Below are 24,800 nucleotides of genomic sequence, written 5' to 3'. Positions count from 1 at the left end.
TCATCCTTGCTGATTTAACTCAATGAGACGGCCAGCAAACACAGCCAGCGTTCCAATAATACACACCAGCATGAAGACACCAAGGAGAATATGATCCATCACCATTGCCACAAACTTCCATTCCTCGGCAGCCTACAATGGAGGAAGGAGGTGTTAGAATAGAACGTCTTTAAAAGAATCACTGGCTTTCCTATGATCAATGGTTTAACAGACTTGGTGTCATGTAATGTTTCTACAGAGTTCTTTCTTTCTTTCTTTCTTTCTTTTTTTTGGGGGGGAAACTTCAAAGCACTCAACAATTATTGGCTGACAACAATTATTATTCCTTGTTTACAAATGGATGATTTTTAAGACTTTCTGAGCTCACACAATGTGAAAATGTGATGAAAATTTTCCTTGTTCCATTCCTGAAAGCCAACCTGTCCCCCAAATCTAATCTATCCATCCACAAGTATAATTAAATCACTTTTTAAGCCCTCAAACTATAGTGCAGTGCTTACATTATTGGATTCTTGCTCTGATTTCATAGTTTCTGCAATATATTTGACTCCCTCTATGGCACTCTTCACATCAGGATGTTTGATGAGTGGAGAATGGAAGGCCATGGTTTGGGGTCCTGGTTTCCCAGAAATCTCAGAAATGTCAATGTTTTCTGTAAAAATCTTCTTTTCCTGTTTTTCTCTGGATGGTCGTTTCATTGTTGAAAAGAACATGACATTTGGGATTGTGTGAATGAAAACCTAAAAAGGGAAAAATATTCTACTTTAAAAGATTGTATCAGAAATAACCCCTCTAAAATGACTCTGGGGATGAACAGAATGTCACAGTTAACAAGGATGTTCTGTAATATAATATGTTTGCCACTGGAGGGAACCTGTTCTGCACACTGGACTGCTAACTCAGACTTCCACTGGGTTTCTCCCATTTCTTGTTATTGAGAAAAAGTGCTGTATGGATCTTCTGAGGGGTATTTTAAGACCTTGGCACTCCAGCTCCAACAAAATCCCTTCCTGTGCCATAAAAAGAGACATCATTCATTTGGATTCCTGTGTGGTTTTCTCAGAAAACCCTGGGATGCTTAGATTTTTAGCACTGTCTTTAATTCCTTCTTTAAAAGAGTCTGATTTATATTTCCCCCAACTTGTATAATACAGATGTTTCTAAGACAAGGAAAACAAGGTAAATCCCACCTCCAGTCTGTTGCTATGTAAGCTAATGGCCCCTCAAAAGAGGTCATGTAGGAAAAGCATCAGTGATGCAGATACACTGCCCACAAACTCCACACAAAATGAAGTATCACCTGAATGGTATGTGAATAGATATGTCTGCAAGGGAAGTTGCTCCTATTTCCTGAGTCCCCAGGGTCCTCTGGGACTGAATGGAATGTTAAGGGTGGATATAGAAACAGTGAAGTCTTGGAGGAATCACTAGTCTAGACTGCAGGTCTAGCCTGTGGCGTGCCCTAGGGTATCCTAAAAGCTCTCAATGCCCTCCCCAGGATGCTGGAGCAGCCTGCAGGGACTTGGATTTGCTTAGGCTGTTTCCTGGTCCCTTGAACCTTCTCCCCAGTGTATTCTTTGGTACCCTCTGCTCACTCCTCATTCTGTTCTTTCTCTTACTTCCGTTATAAAATGAGCAGCAAGGTTTAGCACCAGAAATACTTTAGTCTCTTCGAAGAAAAGGTGTCATAAAGCCCCAGCAGACAGCGTAGAACAATCCAATGAGGTAATGTGTATAAAACTCTTTGCACACCTTAGGGCACTGTATAAATGTCAGCTTTCATTATTGGCATTATTATTGAAATACAGTGCACACAGACTCAAAGAGGCCTTGTGCAGCAGTGACCAGAGAGTTAACCTTGGAGCCAGGAAGCCAGGGTTCGGCCACTCTCCCCTGCTGTGGCCTGGCTAGCTGGTGCTGAGTGGGTTGTGTGACCTCTTAACACCCTTGGCGAGCCTCTAAGACAAATTGCAGAGTGGGTTCCTACCAGCATTGGTAAAAGGTTTTTCCTCATTGGAAGTTTCCTGTACCAGTGAAATCACAGGTCTGGTCCAACGTGTACGGATAGGGATGGGGCCTGTGATGAACAATTTTGGGAACTCTTGGGTGAGAAACTCTCTTTACCAATGCAGGACAGTCCCCTTTTGGTCCCTCACATTCTGGGAGAGTTGCTCAGAGCCCTGACAGATCAAATGATTTGTCCATGGTCTTAGATCTAGCATGTGGTAGGGAAGGGTCTTATATCTAGATCCTCTTCACTCCAAGTCTGACTATCTAGACCAGAGGTATCAAACACGCTGCCCATAGCAGCGTTGCAGCCCACAACACTCCAGATTATAGCCCAGGAGTTGATTCAGGGTGGGATTTCACAGATGCTCTGGTGATTATTATTGGGAAATATTTATTTCCCAATAAATATTGGGAAATATTTAACAAATAAATAAAAATACAATGAAACATTGATAATGTTAGTGTGTGATTTTCTAAGTTGATATGCAGCCCACAGGGATGGTTTAATGGTCTCCGTTTCTGTTTTTGAGTTTGACACCATTAGTCTGTCTATCCACCACTCTATGATTTCTCCTTAGTGTTGTAAATATTGTATGTCAGTAATAATAATAGGTGATCCTCATACTAGTGCCTTAAGGTTGGCAAAGTGCTTTATATAGATGATCTCATTTGACTCTTCTACATTTGTTAAATCTACATGACATGGAAAGTGGAAGAGATACAGGGGGAAGTCTAGGCAATGCAGAAATAAAAGATATCAATAAAATCTATCAAAAATCTACAAGTTAAAATGGTCCACTCCTTCCAAACGCCCTGTACCCCTAATTCACATCTTTGAATGTCTTCCATTATGAAGTCTCCACTATAGGGTCATTCTCTGATGGCCCCTGTCTTCTTGTCACCATCCTGATCCCTGCAGATCTCTGCCTTGTCTTTTCATAGGGAGATTCCATCCACCTCCCACCTCAATCCCAGGCCTGATTTATATCTCTCAATAGGTAGTCCATCCAGCAGAAAAGCATTGGTTTTCACAAAGAAGATGAAAGTAAAAAGTTATTTAAAAAATCTCACAACCTATGAGTAGGAGGAGAAGAGATGTTTAATCATTCTCCCTGATCAGAATACTCTTTGAGGGTGTATTTGGGGTGGGATTTTCAATTCATGTTTTCTGTCCCTCTGAGATCTATATTACATGTTTTATTCATGTTGAAAAAGAAGTGAAAGAAGGCTCCCACAAAGATATGCTGAGAAAGACTTTTTGATTTCTTAATATCAGAATTCTATCCGCTTCGATGTGTTATGATGGATTTACATATGTCCATCAGGGCTGAACATGCTTCGCCCCACTCACCTTCCTCACCCATTCAGGCATGACGTGAGTACTTGGGGAGCGGTGGTGAGTGTTGATGACTATCACTGTGATGATGATTGACACGATGACAAAAACCATAGTGAACAACATATATTTGCCTATTAAAGGCACTGCACTGGAGGTGGAGGGAATCAGTTCCACGATAACCAAGAGGAACACAGTCAAAGAAAGTAAGACAGAAATACTGAGAGTCATCTTTTCTCCTGAAGGAAAAAGCAAAGAGAGACACTGAACCAGAAGGTTAAGTAGTAATGAGCCTAAGAAGGAGTTGATTCAGGGTGGGATTTCACAGATGCTCTGGTGATTTTGTCACATGCAATGAAAAACTTGGTGAGCCTGTTGAGTCTAGGTCAATTCACCAAATTATTAGCTTTAAGCCAGGGGTGGGGAACCTGTGGCCTCAAGGCCACATGTGGCCCTCTAGGTCCTGAAGTACTGCCCTTTGACTGAATCTAAACTTCACAGAACAAACCCCCTTAATAAAAGGATTTGTTCTGTAAAACTTGGACTCAGTCAAAAGGCCGCCCCAAGGACCTAGAAGGCCTCATATGGCCTTGAGGTCATGGGTTCCTTATCCTTGCTTTAGATCATTTGGTTTTAGGTGAATTAACCTGCTCATTTAAAAAAAAATTAATTATAGAATAAAACAAGCATTTCTATAACATAGTATAATAAAAAATGATGATTTAATCTGCTCATTTTGACTAATGGCTATAGTAAGTGATATACATTGAAGTTCTGGGCCTCCAAGGAAAATTTTGCAAAGATGATCCTTAGCCTACTGGCCCCCAAATATTCTCCTTTGTGGAACTTTCCCTCAACTACCAAGAAGATACTGTAAAGTTTGCTAGCATGCTAACTTCACCTACGAAAGCAGTTTTATCCTCTACACAGGTGGAGGGGGGCAAATCGAGGTGTTGAATGTAGCACAAACCTAGTATTAGGCCTTTTAAACCAAACAGTCACATTGAGACTATTTCTTCCATCCTGCAGATGGACAGGAAGAGCAGCTCCAAGGGAACAGGACTTGGAGTCGGGAACTGGACATTTGCTGTGACCCTGGGCAAATTAGTTAGCTTCTCTGAGCCTCAATTTCCTCATCTATAAAATAGGGATGACAATCTATGTCACATTTTACGGGAAGTCCTGCATGCTTGTGCGTAAGTGTCGTGACTCTTCTGATTAGGGAGTGTTCTGCTTGACAAAATGATGGTTTGGCCACGCCGGAAAGGCCTCCTCTTCTTCTGTCCCTGGATAGTGCGCTTCCTTGTTTTCTAGCAGAGCTTCTGACATCAAAGAATTACCCAGTTTGAGAGGTGGAAAGGATCTCATCGTCTATCGAGCCTCACCCTTCCATGACAGGTATGCCTACAATTACGTACTAGACAAGTGGAGGTCTTCTGACCTTTTAAATGATTTTCAAAAAGGGACTTTTTAAAAAATGTTCTCTTCTGCCTTGGAGGGTTTTGTCTTCCCATAACTTCATGTATCTTGAGTTTTTCATAGGTTAAAAAAAGGTTGTTTTTTTCTTTTTCATCCCATTTACTTCCTTTTCTTTTTTTTTTTAATCCCATATACTGCCATTCCCAAGCACACAGATTTCTCTCATTGTCTTGAGTTGGCAATATCAACAGGGAGGCCAGGGATGAAATGAAATTTCAGGGGAAGGGGAAGGATATAAGCATTAATATAGCACCTGCTATGTGCCAGACACTATGCTAAGCACTTTACAAATACTGTCTCACAAATTACAAATATTTGATCCTCAAAACCACCCTGCGAGACAGGTGCTATTATTATCCCCATCTTACGGTTGGAGAAACTGAGGCAAACAGAGGTTAAGTGACTTATCCAGGGACATGCAGCTAGGAGGTATCTGAGGCAAGATTTTAATTTAGATCTTGACTCCAGGTCTAGTGTGGATAGCACACTTTGCCACCTAGCGACATGAAGAGACTCCAGTATCCTAGGGACGATCAATTCTCTTCAAACATTTATAAAGTGTCTACCACAGCTCGGGTGTTATGTTGGTAGTTGGGGATTAAAAAAAAAAAAAAAACACAGAAATATAAGTTCCTGCCATCAAGAAATTTACATTTTACTGGGATGGTGGGGAGAATATACCATGTACACAGATAAGTAAATATATGTATTTACAGGAAGAAGGGAGTGCTAGTCATCAGGGGGATTAGGAAAGGCTTTTAAGCTGGGCCTCAAGGAAGCTAGAGATTCCTAAGTCAGGAGGGAGTACATTCTAGCCATAGGGGACGGATAGCCTGTGAGGACAGAGATGGGAAATGGAGTGTCAAGTCTAGGGAACAGCTAGTAACTCCAACAGTTTGGGTGAAATATAGAGCATGTGAAGGAGAAGCACAGGATATACATCTAGAAAGGAAGGTGGCAGCTAGGTTGTGGAGAGCTTTAAATATCAAGCTGAGGGGTTTGGGTTTTTGTTCTAGAAGGAATAGGGAGCTACTAGAGATTTTTAACGAGGTAATGGCATAATCAGAGTTGTGTCTTTTAGCAGCTATGTCTCCACATATTGGATTAAAAAAGAGAGAAACTAGAAGCAGAGAGGCCAAGGAGGAGGCTACAGCAGTTCAGGTGGGAGAGGATAAAGGCCTGAACTAGGTATCCATACAAGTAAGGATGAATTTGAGAGATGTTTTGGAGGCATTCGACTGAATGTAAGGGTGAGGAAGAAAAAAAAAATCAAGGATGACTCTGAGATTATGAACATGAATGACTGAAAAGATGACGGCCACTCTCAACAGAAATAGGAAAGTTTGGAAAAGAAGTGGGTTTAGGGGGAAGGAAAATAATGAGTTTAATTATGAATATGCTGAGTTTGAGATGCTGGGGACACGCAGATGGAGGTATCCAATTGTCAGTGGTTAATATGGGATTGGGAGGAGGATACATGTTGTAAGCTCTCCGCATCATAGGTTCATAAGATCATAGGGGGGCAGCTAAGTGGTGCAGTGGATAGAGCATCAGCCCTGGAGCCAGGAGGACCTGAGTTCAAATCCAACTTCAGACCAGACACTTGACACTTACTAGTTGGGTGACCCTGGGCGAGTCACTTAACCCCAATTGCCTTAAAAAAAAAAAGAATGAAGGACATAATTTCATAGGATCTAGGGCTAGCAGCTCCTTGAGAGGTCATCCAGTCCAACCCTGTCATTTTACAGGTGAGGAAACTTAGTTCTGAGGAGGTTAGTAGAATGTAAACAGGGCAGGCGCTGTTTCATTTTTGTCTTCCTATCCTCAGCACGCAATACAGTATCTTTCACCTATTAGATACTTGATAAATATTTATCTAATTGAGGAAATTTAGGGTTGGATGTATAGATAAGGGAGTCATTGGCACAGAAACGATCATTGGAACCATGGATGTTGATAAGTTGCCAAAAGACAGAGGAGAAGAGGGCCCAGGATAGTGCACTGGGGGATACTCGTGCTTAGTGGGCGATCAGAAAGATGATCGTCCACTAGTTGGTAGGAACCTTCCCCCAGGGCTCCTTGGGCTCCTCATGTTTTTTGCAAACTCTTTGCTTTCTTCTCTTCCCTGTCTGGTGCCCTTCACTGGCATGCAATTAATTAGACAACCACCCTGCCTGCCTTTTTCTTTGACCTGCTTGCTTCCTTAGAAACATTTTATTCCCCTGTTCCTAGGGGCTTTTGCAGCTAGCAGATGTATGCCTATAGTAATTACCTGAGCTCATAGACTGCTGTTCCTGGATAGTGCCGGGGAAAGCTTTTTAATGACAAGTTGCTGATAAGCACAGTACTCAGCTGCCCAGCTTTGAGCTTTGAGTGACACTCTTGTTTGGCTGATCCCATGAACTACAAATGCACCTGTGTATAGCGTTCAAAGACACAAGGCAACAAGGGAATTATGGAATGAGGTTGCTTTTTCATGCCTTTATGAAATGAGGTCTATGTGAGTGCCAGTTTTGGAAAGGAGCTTACCTAATTTACTTTGTCCGCAACATTTTTTCCTAGCTGGCCCTCCTCGCAGGAGGTGCACAGATGGCGAAATAAATCTAGGCTCTTCTTGGCTCCCAGTGACCTGCCCTGGTGGTGTTCTATAATTTACACCCTTGTACTTACGGTCATTATGTGGTTATGATTGCATTGTATTTAATGCATACCATACTATTAATTATGATAGAGACAATCTGGTGTACTAGATAGATAGGTGGGCTTGGAGTCAGAAAGAACTGGCTTTGAATCCTCCCCATGCTAATTATAAGCTGTGTTACCCTGGACAAATCACTTCACCTCCATATGCCTCAGGTGACACTCTTAAGACTTTTCTACCAAGTTGTAGACTGATTGCCAGCTGCGTCAGTGGAGGGAATTCCCATACTGGGAGTTCCCCAAGCCGGTGAAACCGTAGCTCCTTCTCTCATTCCTTATGGCACTTAAGACAGGCAGTGTTGCCTAGCCAACTCTGAGAAAACAGATTCCAATCTTGAGTATAGCAGAAACACCACCAATTTGACTTCCAATAGATATGCATTTGGATCAGACCTATAATTTCATTGGTGTAGAGAAATCCCAGTGAAGAAACTCCCCTCTACCAGCACAGATTGGTACCTGTTTTATAGCCTCGTGATGTCATTGGTCCTCTTTAAGAACTAAGGATAAACAACAACAACAGCAGTAGTCCAAGAGAGTTTTCTGGGGGCATTGAGATGTAAACTGAAGTGCCCAAGGTCACTGGGCCAGTATGGTGTGGAATCAGAATTTGAACCCAGGCCTTCTTGATGCCGAGGATATTTAGTCTTTAATCTCTTTAATGCCTAAGGATATTGCCTCTCTTTTAAGTCTATAGCATCCAGGATTCCCAGGTGGTATCCCCTTCAAGTACTAACTAGACCTGACTCTGCTTCGCTTGTGAGTGAAACAAATTTGGGCATTTTAACAGTGGTATGGCCAGAGACCGTACCGCATCTATCTACTGAAAATAACAGCAACAATAATAACATGTAGCATTTATGTAGCTCTTTAAGGTTTGCAAAGTGTTTTTCGTAATTACCGTATTTGATCCTAGCAATAACCTTGTGAGGCAAGTTCTAATATTAGAGGAATCTAGGTGGTATGTGGACAGATAATATAATACCTCCCAGGACAACATGAGATGACATTTGTAAAGCACTTTGAAAACCTGACAGCACCATATAAATGCTAGTCGTTGCAATTATCCCCATTTTACAGATGAGGAAAAAAAACTCAAGAGAGTTTAAGCGACTTTCTTAGGGTCACACAGCTAATAAAGGACTAAGGGGGGATTTGAACTCAGATCTCCCTGAATTCAGGTCCAGTGCACTATCTTCCGTGTTACCTAGCTGCCTCATATGTGTGCATATATATATATATACATATGTGGATGTATCTACATATATAATACACACATATCTATAGGTAAGTAATTTTACTTCAGTGAAGCATAAAGAATATTGCTTCCAATAAAGCCTTAATATAATGCCTCACGATAACTGGAGATGGTCCTGGGGTTCTCAAAGTTGTTGTCAATGGGCAGTAAGTTCTGGCAATTCCTATGATGCTAGAATGGCTTTGAATATAGGCTTTGGGAGTGCTTGTATCTGTTTATGGTTAATGGGAAGAACATCCTGACTAAGGCCTGATACAGTGAGATTGCCCAGTGGTTAGAGCATTGGATTTGGAGTCAGTGAGATCTGAGTTGAAACTGGCCCTGTGACAAGACACTTAACCTCCATCTGCCTCAATTTCCCCATCTGTAAAGCAGGAATAATTAATAACATATATGACGACCCCCCTCTCTGCCTTCTTCTTTGACCTGCTTACTTCCCTAGAAACAAACATTTTCTTCTCCTGCTCCTATGGGATTTTGCAACTAGCAGATGCGGCGTTGTTGTTGTTGAGTTGTTTTTCAGTCATGTCTGACTCTTCCTGACCCCATATGGGGTTTTCTTTGCAGAGATACTGGAGTGGTTTACCATTTCCTTCTCCAGTTCATTTTATAGATGAAGAAACTGAGGCAAACAGGGGTAAAGGACCTGGCCAGGGTCACTCAGCTAGTAAGTGTTGGAGGCCAGATTTGAACCCAGGATCTTCCTAACTCCAAGCCCAGCACTCTTTCCATTGTGCCACCTAGCTGCCTCTAGTAATTACTTGAGCTCTTATACCACCCTCCCAATGCCCCCCCTGCCCCCCCCCCCCACTGTTATTGTTATTAGCCCTCTCAAGTGACTGGCTTGCTTCTAATCCAATTGCCTTTGATTGCTAACTAGTGCTTTATATTGAAACCCTAGCCCACATTCTTGGAAATTTCCACCTCATGTTTTCAGTCAAGTTCTTGACATTTTTCTCTCCCTGTTTTCCTACTGGCTCTGGAGTGTTCAGAAAGTAGATGGGGTTGGCAGGACCACAAGGCATGCTTCTTAAAGAGAGAAGGTCCCTCATTCCACCAGACTTATCTGTCTTGAGATAACCTTCTTAAAAAAGAGGGACCAGAACCTTCCAGAACAGGCCAGGGAAGGGAAGGGGCTTACTTGTCGGAGATGCAACTAGAGTTGGAACAATATAGGAATCTCAGGGAGCTGAACTATCTGGTCTAGGGGAGACTCACACCTCCCCTTCCCTCTCCTCCTGGCTCCCCAGGCCTTGGCTTGAGGTAGTCAGTGCTGACCACGAGCTCACTGTTACTGTGACCTTCATGCAGCATTACCCATATGACATGATGGAACCACAGCGGGTGCTACATGATCATGAACCGCTTGTCATGCCAATTTTCTTCCAAACTTTGTTAATGTACACACATATGTTTTCACTTAGTTGTAAACAGGATGTACATACTATGTTGCCTTCTACTTTTTAAAAATATAACATGGAATGTCTGTCTTTGCCATAGGGACATTTGCAACAAGAGGAGGGTGGCAAAGCAGACAAGCACCAGGCACCCAGAAATGACTCTAAAATTCTCTTTGAAGATGCCTGTCAAAATCTTCTTAAAGAAGTCTGTTTAATTCCATGACTTCAATGGAAGTGTACTTTTATCTTCTGGCTTTTTGCAGTTCAAATTAGGCAGGAATCTCAAATAAATAGAATAAGAAATGTGTATTGAGTTCAAATCCTCCCTATAATATGTAATGGCTATGTGACTGAAGTAAGTGCCTTAACCTCTCTGAGTCTCAGTTTCCTCAATAGTAAAATGGAGACCATAATACCTGAAGAAATAACCTCATCAGGTTTGTCATGAGGCTTATGAGATAATATAATGTGAAGCACTTTCTAAATCTTTAAGCCCTATGTTATTATTATAGACAGTAGTACTTAAATTAAGTAGGATTTAATTTTAAGTTTTATATAAATGGGTTATTGTTATTATTACTCCTGTAGTACTTAAGTAATTTAAGTCCTATATAAATATAAGTTATTATTATTGTTGCAGACAATAGTACTTAAATAAAGTAGGGTTTAATTTTAAGTTCTATATAAATGTATTATTGTTATTATTACTCCAGTAGTACTTAAATATTTTAAGTCCTATATAAATGTAAGTTATTATTATTATTGCAGACAATAGTACTTAAATAAAGTAGGACTTAATTTTAAGTTCTATATAAATGTATTATTGTTATTATTACTCTAGTAGTATTTAAGTAATTTTAAGTCCTATGTAAACTTAAGTTACTGTTTTTATTGCAGACAATAGTATTTAAACTAAGCAGGACTTCATTTAAATCCTATACACAAATAAATTATTATTGTTAAAGACAGTAATATTGCAGTAGTTCTTAAATTAAGTAGAACTTAATTTTAAATCCCATATAAATGTAAGTAATTATTATTTTTACAGATAGTAGTACTAGTACTACTGGAGTATATAATCTCTCTGTTTCCTCATTTGTAGTAATATATGAACTCCTGACTTGACAGGCTTAATTGTGAGGAAAAAGCTTTGTAAACCTTAAAGTGATTGGTTGTTGTTGAACTGATGTTACACACACACACACACACACACACACACTCTCACTCACACACAAATTATCTCGATGCCATGAAGAATGCATACAGATTACTTATAATTGATTAAAATAGTTGATTAAATATGGCATACCTGATTATTTTTGGGGAAAACTGGGTATCAGGCCTTCAATTAGGAACATAAATCCACATTACAACATTACTTCTATAAGGAATTCTATATTTGACATACATATGTGCAAATATATGTATACACACATATATTTTACATATGTGTGTGAATGTGTGTATACATTTACATATATACATATACATATATATAATCTTCTAGTGCCCTTTCTTTGAAGTTCTCTTTTCATAAAAACTACCTTTTAAAAATGTTAATCTTTCCTTTGTTATAAATTGTTGATAAATCATGAGTGATCTGGTATACACACACACATATACACACACACATTTTCTGTTGTAAGGGGTGCTGCTACCCTGTGGAATATCTTTCTGGCTTGATTCCTGAAAGAACTGGCGCTAGGGAATATGTGGGTTTATTTGTCTCAGATATAAAGTGCAAGAATGTTAGCTCCCGCAAATAGAACTATCAGGGCTCTTTTCCAGGGAGTGTGGTGAGACAATGGAGCTGTAGATTAGTAGGGGCATTTTTAGAGAGACTTTTCAGAGGAGTTGAGCGATGGGAGAGTTGGCTAACAGATACAACCAAGTAGCCTGTGATGAGAAGAGTAGAATGAAAAAGTCACTTTAAAAAGACTAATTTTTTTTTCAAGTGTGGGATTTTCTTTCTCTGTCCTATACAGTCTCTACTGCCAGCTCTCTCCATTTCACCTCTTCCTGTCACTCACTGGACTGCCTTGAGCAGTTTGAAGAAAAGGGAAGGGGATAGATTGAGAGAAGAGAGTAGAAGGAAGGAAAATAGATGGGAGAGAAGGCAGGTGACCCAGAGCAGGGACAAAGCTGGGATGAGGATGTAAGAGTACTGACAGAGATGTCTTTTCTAGAATTTAGTGACTTGAGATACTAATACTCTTTTCATCTGACCAGGGCAGAATGTAGGACTGCCTTCCTCTTTCTGGATTCTTTGCTCATTTTTGTCAGGCTAAGATCACATAAATTTTTTTTAACTATCTGGTAACACCACTGACATATAAACTTGATGTTCATTAAAGCCCACGGGTCCTATTCACATGAACTGGTTCAGACATGTCTTTCCCCATCTTGTACTTAGACTGTTGACTTTGAACCAAATGTTATATTTTCTATTTATCCCTATTAAGTTTTGGCATATTAGATTCAGCACATTGTCCCAGCCTGTCAAGATCTATTTGGATACTAATTCTGTCATCTAACACATTAGCCATCCCTCTCAGCTTCCTGTCTTTTCCATATTTGATAAGCATGCCATTTGTCTGCATCTTCTTAATGTCTGTCCTTAACAATACTGTCTTCATTTGTAATAAGCTCTAATGCTTTTTGAGGGAATGAAAATTTTGTGTCTACCTACCTATCTTTCTTTCTTAGCAATGGAAGGTAGGGAACAGTATTCTTAGGCATATAGCACAGTAAATGACTCTTGGTCACTCTCTCCCGAAATACCAGCAGGAGACCAATTAGCATACTCAGAAATAAACTCAGCAGATGTACCTACCTGAATCTGTAGGCAGGTAGAATACTAGGCCAGTGAGGAAGGAGAAGAGGAGGCAGGGAATAATGACATTTACAATGAAGTACAGAGGCAGGCGCTGCATAACAAAATGATAAGTGATATCCAGGTAAGGAGTGTCAGCGCAACAGGCATAAATAACGCAGTGCTTCCAGCCCCTTGATTCCTTAATCACCCATTCTCCACTCTCCATGAAGTTGCTCAGGTCAGGTCGGTCATTTTCCTGGGAAGGCACAAAGGAAATAGGAAATCTCAACAGAGCAACTATGAATAAATATCCCAGCCAGTGGTGAGGCAGTGTGGCCCAGCGAAAGAAGCATTGGTTTGGCCAGCCACCCCTAGGTTTCTTTATCGGCTCTGTCACCCACTAGCTTTGTCACTCAATTTCTCTGGGTCCCAGGTTTCTCATAATAACAGCTCACATTTTATATAATAATTTAAGGTTTACAAAGTGCTTTCATGACAACAGCCCTGTGAAGTAGGCACTATGGGTATTATTTTGAATAAGTACTTTATGGATGAGGAACCTGAGGTTTGGAGAGATTAAATGGCTTTCCCAGGGTCACATAGCTAGAAAATGTTGGAGGCCAGAACTTGAAACTTGATGTTGTCCGGTGCAAAATCAGTGCAATTTCTTTTTAACAACAGTCATGGTTAAGTGAGATTATAAACTAATAGACAAAGCTTTTTTATGGGGTTTGTCAATTTTGTGTTATACTGTGTCAGTGTAGACATAACCAGTGGAGCCCAACCTTAATGCTCTATTTGGGCATTAAACAAACGATCCAAGGCACTTGCTGAACTTGGATGGTCTTTAGCACTTATGATCTTAGACATCCACTCTGAATGTTGTTTGTGGAAAGTACCATTGCTGGAGGAATAAGTGATGAGGCTGATCTAATCACCATCCAGCCACTGATTTCTGTACCTGGAGACAAGTACAGAGTTCTCTGATCCAGGGAGTTAAGCAGAAAGGCTGATGAGAATACCTCCAGGTTCCTGTATCAAGGCTTTATGGTAAATCAGAGCTGATGTGGGAGGGGCTGGGCTGGGATGGGATAGAGGACAGAGAAGAAATGGCTATTTTGTGAAAGAGCCTGGTATTTTCCCCTTGACCCTAGCTAAAGTAAACAAACATGGCATATTGTTCCCCCAGCCCCTGTTTTTGATCTTGCCAGTTCCACACACTGCTTACTGGGTAAATGGCAACCACCGAGCCATCATAGGTCCATGTGCCCAGTTTCATGCTGCAATTCTGCTCATCAAAGGGAAAATGGGTAACTATGATTTCACAGTAGCTTTTAAAGATGGCTGGAGGTGTCCATGTGATGTGTCCAGTGTAGTCCAAGAGAACTTTGGTGAACTTGACAATGGCAAAGTCACCATTGGCACTAGGAACGAGAAAGGGGAAAAAAAGGAATAAAGGTTGGAAATTAGCAAATGATTTTCTTAAAAATTAAGTTTCAGTGTGTGAATGGCAGGGATAGTCAACTAATTTATTCAGGCTGTGGCCCTTTCCTTCTCCTTATGCTTTGGACATTTTGGTCATTTCCCACTACCACCCCTGTTCTGTTAATTAACATTTACCTCTGAACTTCCCTTTGTCTATTTCACATAGATAATCAAGAATTGGCTAGAACAAGACAAGAAATTTTAGTTTGCAAAAGATGCCCAAGTTAAACATCCATTATGCTCCAAATGGTGGATTGCATGTTGTGAAATGATGTGATTTCATCAGGCCCAGGAGCTTTTAAGATAAAATGTATGCTAAAAAACACGGATTCTCAAAAAGTTTGCTGTCCTTAAATCTCTTAAATCTCTTTCTTGGACTCCTTTCAGAAGTTATATGAATTAGAATAAATGAGCTATGCATGAAGTGGCTCAAGAGATAGTGTTGGACTTGGTGTTAAGAAGATGTGAGTACAAATCCTGCTTTAGATACTTAGTGTTGTGTGACCCTGGGCAAGTCACTTAATTTCTGTTAGTCTCAATGTCCTCATCTGTATGATGAAGATAATCTTGGTACCTGTCTCATGGTGTGGTTGTGAGCATTAAATGAATTTGTATATAAGTATACATTCATATATCACTCAGAAAATCTTAAACACTATATAAATGTTGGTTATTTTTGCTGTTGCTGTTATCCTGAATAGGAATTATTTAATGATGTATTCTTGTCTGTCTCCCAAATTCCATGCTCACAAGTCAAAAGATTCTAATATTTCCTACATAGTCCTTTCACTCTTCTTTGTTCTTGGAAATGCTAGTCACCTCTGAGTGGAGCTCACTTCTGTACCTTCCTGAACTTCCCTTTCCTTGAATAAATATCAGTATTTCCTCCTCTGTATTTTCCCTGAGTTAGTTTATAGAGCTTGTCAAAAGCACCATGGGATTTTAATTGCTTCTTTCTGACTATTACTGAAAAAAAGAACTTTGCCTAAGATATTCCTGCTATATCAGCATATTTGTCCCCAAAGGTTACACAAATGATTAGGTAATTTGACTGAGCTTGGAATCTAGGGATAATAAGCAAATATATGGTAGGAAGTTAGAATTGGGGAATGGCTGCTTCAAAGTATATCTTTTCATTCAATAGTACTTAACACTTTCTCTGGCAGGCATGATGCAATACACAGCCTACTCATCCCCAGTCCTTTGTAGTATAATGACAGACTCCAAATCCTTGAGCCCGACATTGAATACTCCAGACTATAGGAGATGTTCTCTGAAATGAGCATCTTGTGACAAATGAAGGGCGTATGATAATGAATGTGTCATTATATCCGAATGTCTGGAATCACATTATCATTTCACAACATGAAGTCCATCGTTTGGAGCAGAATGGATGTTTAACTCAGGCATCCTTTGCAATCGACAGCACTAAGTGTCTTGGGATGACGTGTAGACTGTGATGAATAACAACCCTGGTTCAGGCCTATTTGGTAGAAAGGACATTTAATTCCAAGGAACTCAAATATATAGAGCTTGGGTTCCTTGGATATTTGCCATATACTCGTCAGTAGCTCTTAGGGATTAAATGTCCCCCACCCTCCAACCCTGATTTAATTTGGCTCCAATCAGGGTTACTATTCATAACACGATGTACCATATGGCAACCAGCATGGTAACTTCATCCTTTCTTTTTAAGATTTATTTAATGTTAACATTGCCGAGCAGTCTAGCAGGTGCAAAGCCAAATGCAGACTTTGCATTTTGTCTTTGTTTTGTGATTCCACAGAACAATCTCTGGTCTGTCCATTTTGCTTACTTGTTATAGAGAACGAGGTCTGGGCGCCAGATATTTTCAGATGGAATGTGAATTTTTTTCAAGCCACCATAATCTTCAGGATTCCATTTTAAATTGTAATCTATCCATTGCTAAAGAAGAAGAAATTTAGCCAGTTGAAACACTGCTCACAGTAGTACAAATGAATCTAATGTTGACAAGAGCTATGGATGGCCACTTTTCATTCAGACACTGTGCTTCTGTAAGAAAGAGTTTGAATAAGAATTCACTTTAAGAACCTAGAATGACTATCAACTGAATTTTCTCTTCAATCAAACAGCATTATGAAAAGAATATTGGGCGACTATTCATCATGTTGAAGACATGGCAGGTCCTGAAGATAAACCCAATATCAATGACCAGTGAACTTAAATAACATAAGATAACATAAAAGTATAGGTTTGAAGAAGGTAGACATTTCCTATGAATAAAGGCCCTTTGGCAAACCCAAACCGGTCACTTGAGAGAGGACAGGGAATATTTTTCCCAGGAGACTCTTTAATATGGTCTATTATTGACCCAGGATAATTTCAGTTAGTGTAGCCTAACTTAGAGATGGGGGAAGTTGTCACTCCCAAGAAAGCCAGAGAGGAGCTTGATATTTCTGGGCTAGAAATCAAAAGAATTCTTAGACTCCTAAAATATTATATCACAAGAGGATCCATAAGAGTTATCCAATTCAGCAATTAAATCTCATATTGAAAAAACAAACTCACCTTTGCAGGCTTAAAGAATAGCTACAATTTGAAGTATTGGTCCAGAGAAGATGTAGCAGTAGCTCCAAGGCTACTGTATCTATGTAGAGATCAGTGGGAAAACTCATCACCTAGTGATGGAAATAGGTAACATAAAAGTATGGGCCCAAATTCCTATTTTTCTTACAGCTGATCCTTTTCACCAAATTGACTTTCTTTGAGCCCAAGGGAATTTGCTGGACTGAATGATAACACAAATTCTTTTTGGATTACCTGCTTCAGACGAACATTGGTGGTTACAATTTGATTTACTTCATCCTAAAAAAAAGGAATAGTCATTATTTTAGGAGGGAAAATGGGCAGGGTAAAGTAGAAGAAGAGGTGATGAACCAGTTCTGAGGATATGTTCAAAGCATGTGTAAGTGCTTCTGTTATCGAGGCCTCCTACCACATTGATGAGCTGAATAAGCTGCAGACCCACAGTGACCTCCACTACTTGCCGGTGGTCTTCCACTGGCCTCACCACACTGTTGTAGTTTTCAAATAATTTTGCAACCAGACGGGTTTCATGTTCAGAGCCCAGGATGAGACCAGCTGCAGAAAGCAAAAGACACACTGTCAGATTCCTCCTGACCACTGTACTAACGTGGATAACTGATGTGTAACTGATTAATGGAATGGCACACTAGCAGTCTTGCTAAAGTGATCCGTAATGGGGCTATTTACTGCCATAAACTCTCTGAACACAGCTGCTGGGGTAGTCACTTCCCAGGAGGCAGAAAGTTGTGTGGGAATTTAACATTTGTCTTTTGGGCAGGTGACATTCCTTAATGAGAAAGTCAAACAGAACTGGCTTCCTAATATGCAGGATGTTGATGATAAACAATAATCATACTGATTCCTAGGAGCAAAAATGAAAATCAGTCTCATTATCCTCTAACTACACCAGTCAAATTAAGAAGCATTTATTAAATGCTCACTGTGTGCCAGACACTATTATAAGCTCTGGGGATAGAGAGAATAGCAAAACAAAACAACAAACAAAACCCATCCCTGCCTTCAAGGAGCTCACAATCTAATGGGGGAGTAAACATGCAAATAACTATTTACTAACTATAAATATAAATATATGCATTTAAAATATATTTACATGTTATTAAATATAAAGAAAATGTCATCTTACAATTTTTTAAAATGATTATTTTATTAAAAATATAATATTTAAATATAATTCTATATATGCTGAAGGAAGTTACTAGCATTAGGGAGTCTAGGATGATACTTAGGTTGTGAGCATAGGTGCCTAGGAGGATAGTGGTCCCCTCAAAAGTAATAGGGAAGTTTGGAAGAGGGGAGCATTTGGGAGAAAGATAAATTATATTTGGACATATTGAGTTTAAGATCTCTACAAGACATCCAATAGGAGATATTTAATAGGCAATTGGAGATATTTAATAGGCACTTGGAGATGTAACACTGCAGGTCATGAGAGAAGCAAAGAGATCTGAGAATCATCTGCATAGAGATGATAATTGAATCTATGGGGAATGAAGAGATCACCAAGTGAAACAGTATATAGGTATTCTTGCGGGATACTCATGATAGGCAGGTATAATCTGGATAAAGATCCAGCAAAGGAGATGGAGGAGGAGTGGTCAGACATGTAGGAGGAGAACCAGGAGAGAGCAATGTCTCAAAAACCTAGAAAGAAGAAAGTGTCAAGGAGAAGAGGGTGATTGATAGTGTCAAAAGTTGCAGAGAGGTCAAGAATGATGAGGATTGAGAAAAGGCCATTCAATTTGTCAATTAAGATATCACTGGTAACTTTGAAGTGAGTAATTTCAATAAAATGATGAAGTCAGAACACATACTGTAGAGAGTTAAGGGAAAGAGGAAAGAAAGTAGAGGCAGCAATATTGGATGGCTTTCTCAAGGAAGGTAGCCACAAAACAAAGGCGTATGATCATAACTAGCAGAGATGGAAAGATTAAGGGAGAATTTTTTAAGAATGGGAGAGACCTGAGCGTCCACTGAGGTAGCAATGGAGAAGGAGAGATGGAAGATCAGGAAGAGTGGGGATAATAGAGGGGGCAATCTTCTGGAGAAGACGGGATGTGATGGGGTCACATGTGCTTGCAGAAGCGTTTATCTACTTGTCTGTAGAAGGGCTACCTCTTCATGTGAGACCAGGATAAAGGAGGAAATGGTGGGTGAAGGCAGCTGGGAGATGTGAGACGAGTAGGAGGGGAGAGGAGGAAGCTCTTAAGAGATTGTGAAACCCTCAATATTGCCTCGATTTTGATTCTCCTGTCATTTCAAACTTTGAGGACTCTGTGATTTCATCATGGGTTATGGCCTCTACCAAGATAAACCTCCATGTTGTCAGAGATGTTGTGACTGAATAATTTCATCATGAAGTCACCAACTTTTCAGAAAAGAGAGTCTATTTTCCTCTAGGCTAGTCCACAAACGACACATTCTATGTTGCAAGATGCAGATCTAAAGCCTTTCCAGCAGAGCTCGTGCTCTCCCAGAGGAGTCTATAAGGTCCCAGAATCACCTCTGTGCCATGGAGAGGCACCAAAAGAGGAGCTTGCTAGAGGCTGCTCTCACAGAGAGCAGGATTCCCTTAACAGAAGGCACCTCAATATTGGTCATTATAATGAAAGCTAATACACATGTGTCTTGTTGACATGGGTTGCAGAACTCCTTTTAGAAGCATAAATGGTGACAAAGGACCTTATTGGAGTACAATTAGTCTTATAGCTTCATCTTGGTTAGTCCTGAAAAAGCTATACACTCTAATATTCAGGATCACATATACAAGTGTCAGTGTATCCTCATCTGTAAAATGGAGATAAAAATTCCTCAGATGATATAACGTAAGTAAAGTACTTTGCAAACTTTAGAGCAATATATAAATTCTAATTGTTATTTTTTAAATAGAAGCAAAATGGGCCTATCTTTTTTACCAAGGCCTTGGTTTATCTGCAAATACAAATGCCCTTCTAATTTAGAAGACTGAATCTGGGCACTCAACAGGTCCCCAAAAGGTTATTTGCATTAGGACAGAGAATATCTGCATCATCTGGGACAGATATCTGCTTTCTCAAACATGTTGAGATTATCTTTTAACTTGATTCTCTTGCTTTATGAGCCTCTGCTTTTCTCTTTAGCCTATTGTCCTTTGCATCTTGTCATGTCTCCCTTATCTTTGCACTGACTCACTAAAACCATTGCTTCTTCAGAACATGGAGAGCTGAGGTAGTTGCACACGCATATATTGTCTTGTCCCACAGGGCTAGCAATCCTGCTCTAAGGAAAGAAATTGGGCTCTTATGGATGGAAGCAGTATCTGCTCGCTCCTTGCTGGTTTGTTTTGCTATGTAACTAAGCACAGTGGTGCACTGCTTCATGGGTATAATAATAGCTAACATTTATATAGCACTTACTATGTACCAGGAACTATGTTAAGCACTATTCCAAATGTTATCTCATTTGATCCTCACAACAACCCTGCAAGGTAGGTGCTATTATTATTCCCATTTTCCAGATAAGGAAACTGAGGAAAATGAAGCTTAAGTGTCTTGCCCAGGGTCACATAGGGAATATCTGAGACTGGATTTGAACTCAGGTCTTCCTGGCTCCAGGTCCAATTCCACTCTCCTTCTTTCCCTTGAGCCATTTCTGAGTGCTTCTCCATTTTTGTACAAAGTAAAAATTGGCACTTGCTTTATTTTCAGAAAAAGGCACAATTCCCTAGCGTTAAGCCCGTGTCTTCATCTTTGTTCATAAGCTTGCTAATCTCCAAGGCTCTAGGGATATGAAAAATGCCTCCCACAGTGAAATCTGAAGAGCTTTTGCATGTTCTACTCATCCAACTGCCTGATTTCAGTGGGACTTTGAAGGAGAGTTTATTGGGGAGTTCCACAGTCCTCACTTTTCACAAGTGTTTTCAGAACAGAAAGAATGAGGCAATGAACACTTCTCCTTAGTTTACTGGCTCTGTAGGCCCCGGAGCCATGGGAGAGGAATGGCAAGGCCTGGTAAGCATTTGTGCCGGCTCTTTGGGTTGCCAGGAGTGGTATTTGAAGAGGCCGTTGGAGCTCTGCTGTTGCTTCCGGGCTGCATGGGTTTTTTTAAGTAACTACTTATCTTTCATAAATGGGGGGAGGAAGTGAAATTCTGGAATCAGGGCAAAGAATAGTCCCGTAACAATCTTCACGTCCCCCTCTTCCCCTCCTAAAGTTTCTTCCCTAACAGTCTGCAGACACATCCTGTTCTTTTTTGGCCAGTATTCCAGATGTGAATTTCTGAAGAGCCCACACTTGCATAGATGCTCATTAGAAGTATTAAAATTCTCCTCATTCTTTTCAGCAGGGGAGGTTGGATTTCTAAAAATCTTTGTTTCTAGTGCTCATCATTGCAGTCAGTTGGTCAGTCTTTCCAGCTACAAATCTATAACATATGGCAACATCTCTTTATAAGTATAATTGTTCCTGGCTGAGGAAGTAGTATAGAGAAGTATTTATTAAGTTCGTACTATGTGCCAGGCCCTGTGCTAAGTGATGGGGATTCAAAGAAGGGCAAAAATATTATCCCTGCCCTCAAGATTCTCACATTCTTATAGGTGAGAGAACATACGAATGATTGTGTACATATGAAGTGTATACAGTGTAAGTGTAAGGTACATTCAGAAAGGAAAAGCACTAGAATTGGGGGGAGGAAAGGAAAGGCTTCAGCAGAAGGTGGAATTTTAGCTGAGTCTTTAAGGAAGCCAGGGAAACTGAGATAGAGGAGAGGAAGGAGAACTGTCTAGTCATGGAAGATAGTTGGTGAAAAACACAGATTTGGGAGAAGGGTGCCCTGTATGAGGGAGAGCAAATAGGCCAGGGTGGTTGGATCACAGAGTACATAGAAGGGAGTTAAGTGTAAGAAGACTAGAATATAGAGAAGGGCTTTAAATGTTCATCAGAGGATTGCATATTTTATCCTAAAAAGGAGCCATTGGGTAAGGATGGGGGAAAGGTGACATGATAAGTCTTGAGTTTTAGGAAATTCACTTTGGTAGCTGAGTGGTAGATGGATTGAAGGGGAAAGACTTGGGGCAGGGAGACCAATTTAAAGGCTACTGGAAAAAAACAGGCATGGGATGATGAGGGCCCTCACCAAGGTGGCCACTGAAAGTGTGAAAGTAAAGCATGAGAGAAGGGGCTGTATACAGGAGATTTTTGTAAAGATAGAAATGATAAGACAACAACAGATTGGATATGGGGTAGCAAACAGTTAAGTACTCTGGGCCTCAGTTTTCTAACATGTAAAATGAGTGGGAAGGACTAGGTGACCTTTATAGGACTTTCCGGTGACAAATCTGTGACTTACAAAGTCTATTTATAAGCAGTATTGTTCGTGGCTGGGTAAGTAGAGTAGATGACTCTGGGGGACCTCAATCTACATGGCAGGCTAGAAGACCAGGAAAGGGGCCAAGACTTAAGGATTCTGTTTCCAATCCCAGTTGCTTGGTCTGAGACATTAAGTCATAGGTTCATTTGCCTTTTTCTTGAAAAAATAACGGTCACCCCCTCCAAAATCGGACAAGGATAAAATATGGCATTCTGAAGTCATCGGAGTCAAAGGTGTCATATAAATAGAACAAGATCAATATCCTCATATGATATTTTATGATGTTGTATGTTAAAGTCATACAGGAATAAGCCTTCCTGAATATGGACTGGGATTTTGCCTATGAAAGGTTCTAGAATGGGGTATACAGCCATGAATCTGAGCAAATGCTCCTACTGAAACACCGTGGCATCTAATATGCAGCCTATATAATAAGATGGGGAGGAGGTTAGGGAAAAAGCATCATTTACTGTTGATAGGTCACTATGGACTTGAGTGAATGCCCATGACCTTTTTTCTGACACCCCTGTTTGACAATCTGCCCCCAGTCTATCTATCTCTCCAGGTTGGTTACACATTACTGCCCTCCACCCTCCTCCTGCCCCGCTCCCTGCCATGTTCCATTCCAGCCAAACTATCCCACTTCCTGTTTCCTAATACAACATTCAATTTCCTGCCTCTCCACCTTTGTCCACACTGTCCCCTCTGACAGGAATGCCCTTTCTCCTCTGTGCCCTTTTGGGGTCCTTATCTTTCTTCAAAGATCATTTCCTACAAAAGATCTTTCTTAATTCCTTCAATTGTTAGTGTGACACACCCCTGAAATATGTTTTTATTTGGGTTCTTTTTATCTGTGACTATCTTCCCCTTTCAGCAGAATGTAAATTCCTTGAGGACAATGCTTGGCACAATGTAGGCACACAGTAGGTGCTTAATAAATGCTTGTTGACTTGACAGGGGCTGTTTTGATTTTGTCCTTGCACCCCATAGCCTAGCATGATGCCTGGCACAGAGTAGGTACTTAATAAATGCTTGTGAAATCAAATTGAATTGAACTGGATAGACTGAATATATTCCTGACTCTGTGCATTTATCTGACTTGGAGTGTCCCTTTGTGCCTCTGACCACATTCCAAAGCTAAGTATAGACTATCTTTGCTTAAGCACTACCCATGTGAATTCTCTTCTAGGCAAATTTGATTCTGCCAGCATCTCCAAGTATTTTTCATGTACTTCAGCATTTTTTATACCTGGCCATAGAATTTAGGACATGCCCTCAGGATTCTAGAGATCTAGAGAGCTTTTTCCTTCCCAAAACTGGGAGGTGTATCGAATGAAGAGTAAAAACACACTCCCAGATTTAGCTGGATCAATTTTGGACCTCCCACGGTCTCACTCATCTTAGTTCAGGACACCTCCCCCACTTCTGTCTTTTGCTATTGAAAAAATGAGGTACTATGTGTTTTTTCACCAAAATGGCCTACATTTGCCAAAGAAGCATTGGAAAGGATGAGATAAGGTGACATCTACAATAAATTTTTTATTAAGGACTCAACAAACATCTCTTGTTTCCCTTGACCGGAAGTTCAGGATTTAGGATACTGTTTCAGCTGCTATGCTGTGGTACATTCCAGAGCTGAATATGGGTCAAGGGCTATACAAGGTTTTATAGTTTCAATTCAAACTTAAATCCTTGATGCATTTAATATCCTGGGAAAGTGAGCAGAATATATATATATATATATTTTTTTTTTTCAGGGAGGGAGGGTGTTATTTAGTAGGTAGAGCTTTAGTATTGCAAGGTATTTCATCTTTATTGGGAAAGTTTAATTAGAATTATTAATAGATCTCTCAAGCACATGCGTCTGTCAATCAGTCTCTCTACCTTATTCAAATTCCCTAAGAGTAAATAAAAGGACTCATTAAAAAATATATTGTTTAGGGAAATAAAAATATACAAGAGCCTAAAAGACTCAAGTATTTGAAGAGGTCATTCAGTTGGGTTGAGGCTTGGCTAATAAATATTGATAATCAGGGAAATAAAAAGTCAAAGAGATGAAGAGGGAGTCATGTCAGGAGATTGTTTGAGAAGAGACAGGATTCCACATCTTTTAATCTTGTAACATTCCACTTCTCCTTTAATTAAGTAACAGAGACAAGCATTGTTTAGCCAGAAAATGGTCAAGAGAATGCTGGGGAGGCATTACCAGGCTAGCTTCTGGCTTGAAGAATTGAACATTCGGTATTTTGTTAGAGGGAAAGAGACACTGGTCCAGAGCTACCAAAGACTCCCCCACATGCCACAACTCAATCCAAAGGGAAAAGCTGCCCTCCCACACTTACCTGAGCAGAGACAGAGAAGCAGGAGGACAGGAATGGACTCCAT

General features: G+C 40.2%; 1 protein-coding gene across 1 annotated transcript; it reads right to left on the bottom strand.

Moving 5' to 3' along the window:
- On the bottom strand, nt 1-24,800 carry CHRNA1 (cholinergic receptor nicotinic alpha 1 subunit). The gene is made up of 9 exons (XM_027866151.1): nt 24,758-24,800; nt 17,461-17,606; nt 17,286-17,330; nt 16,300-16,409; nt 14,227-14,422; nt 13,017-13,254; nt 3,362-3,585; nt 501-740; nt 1-132 (listed from the first exon to the last, which is right to left on the bottom strand). The coding sequence occupies exons 1-9, from the start codon at nt 24,798-24,800 to the stop codon at nt 1-3; spliced, it is 1,374 nt and encodes a 457-aa protein (XP_027721952.1).

This window comes from Vombatus ursinus, unplaced genomic scaffold (genome assembly GCF_900497805.2).
Source record: "Vombatus ursinus unplaced genomic scaffold, bare-nosed wombat genome assembly UNPS02014779.1, whole genome shotgun sequence".
Classification (NCBI taxonomy): Eukaryota; Metazoa; Chordata; class Mammalia; order Diprotodontia; family Vombatidae; genus Vombatus; species Vombatus ursinus.
Note: the sequence above shows the minus strand (reverse complement) of the source record. Positions and strands in the feature narration are given on the sequence as shown.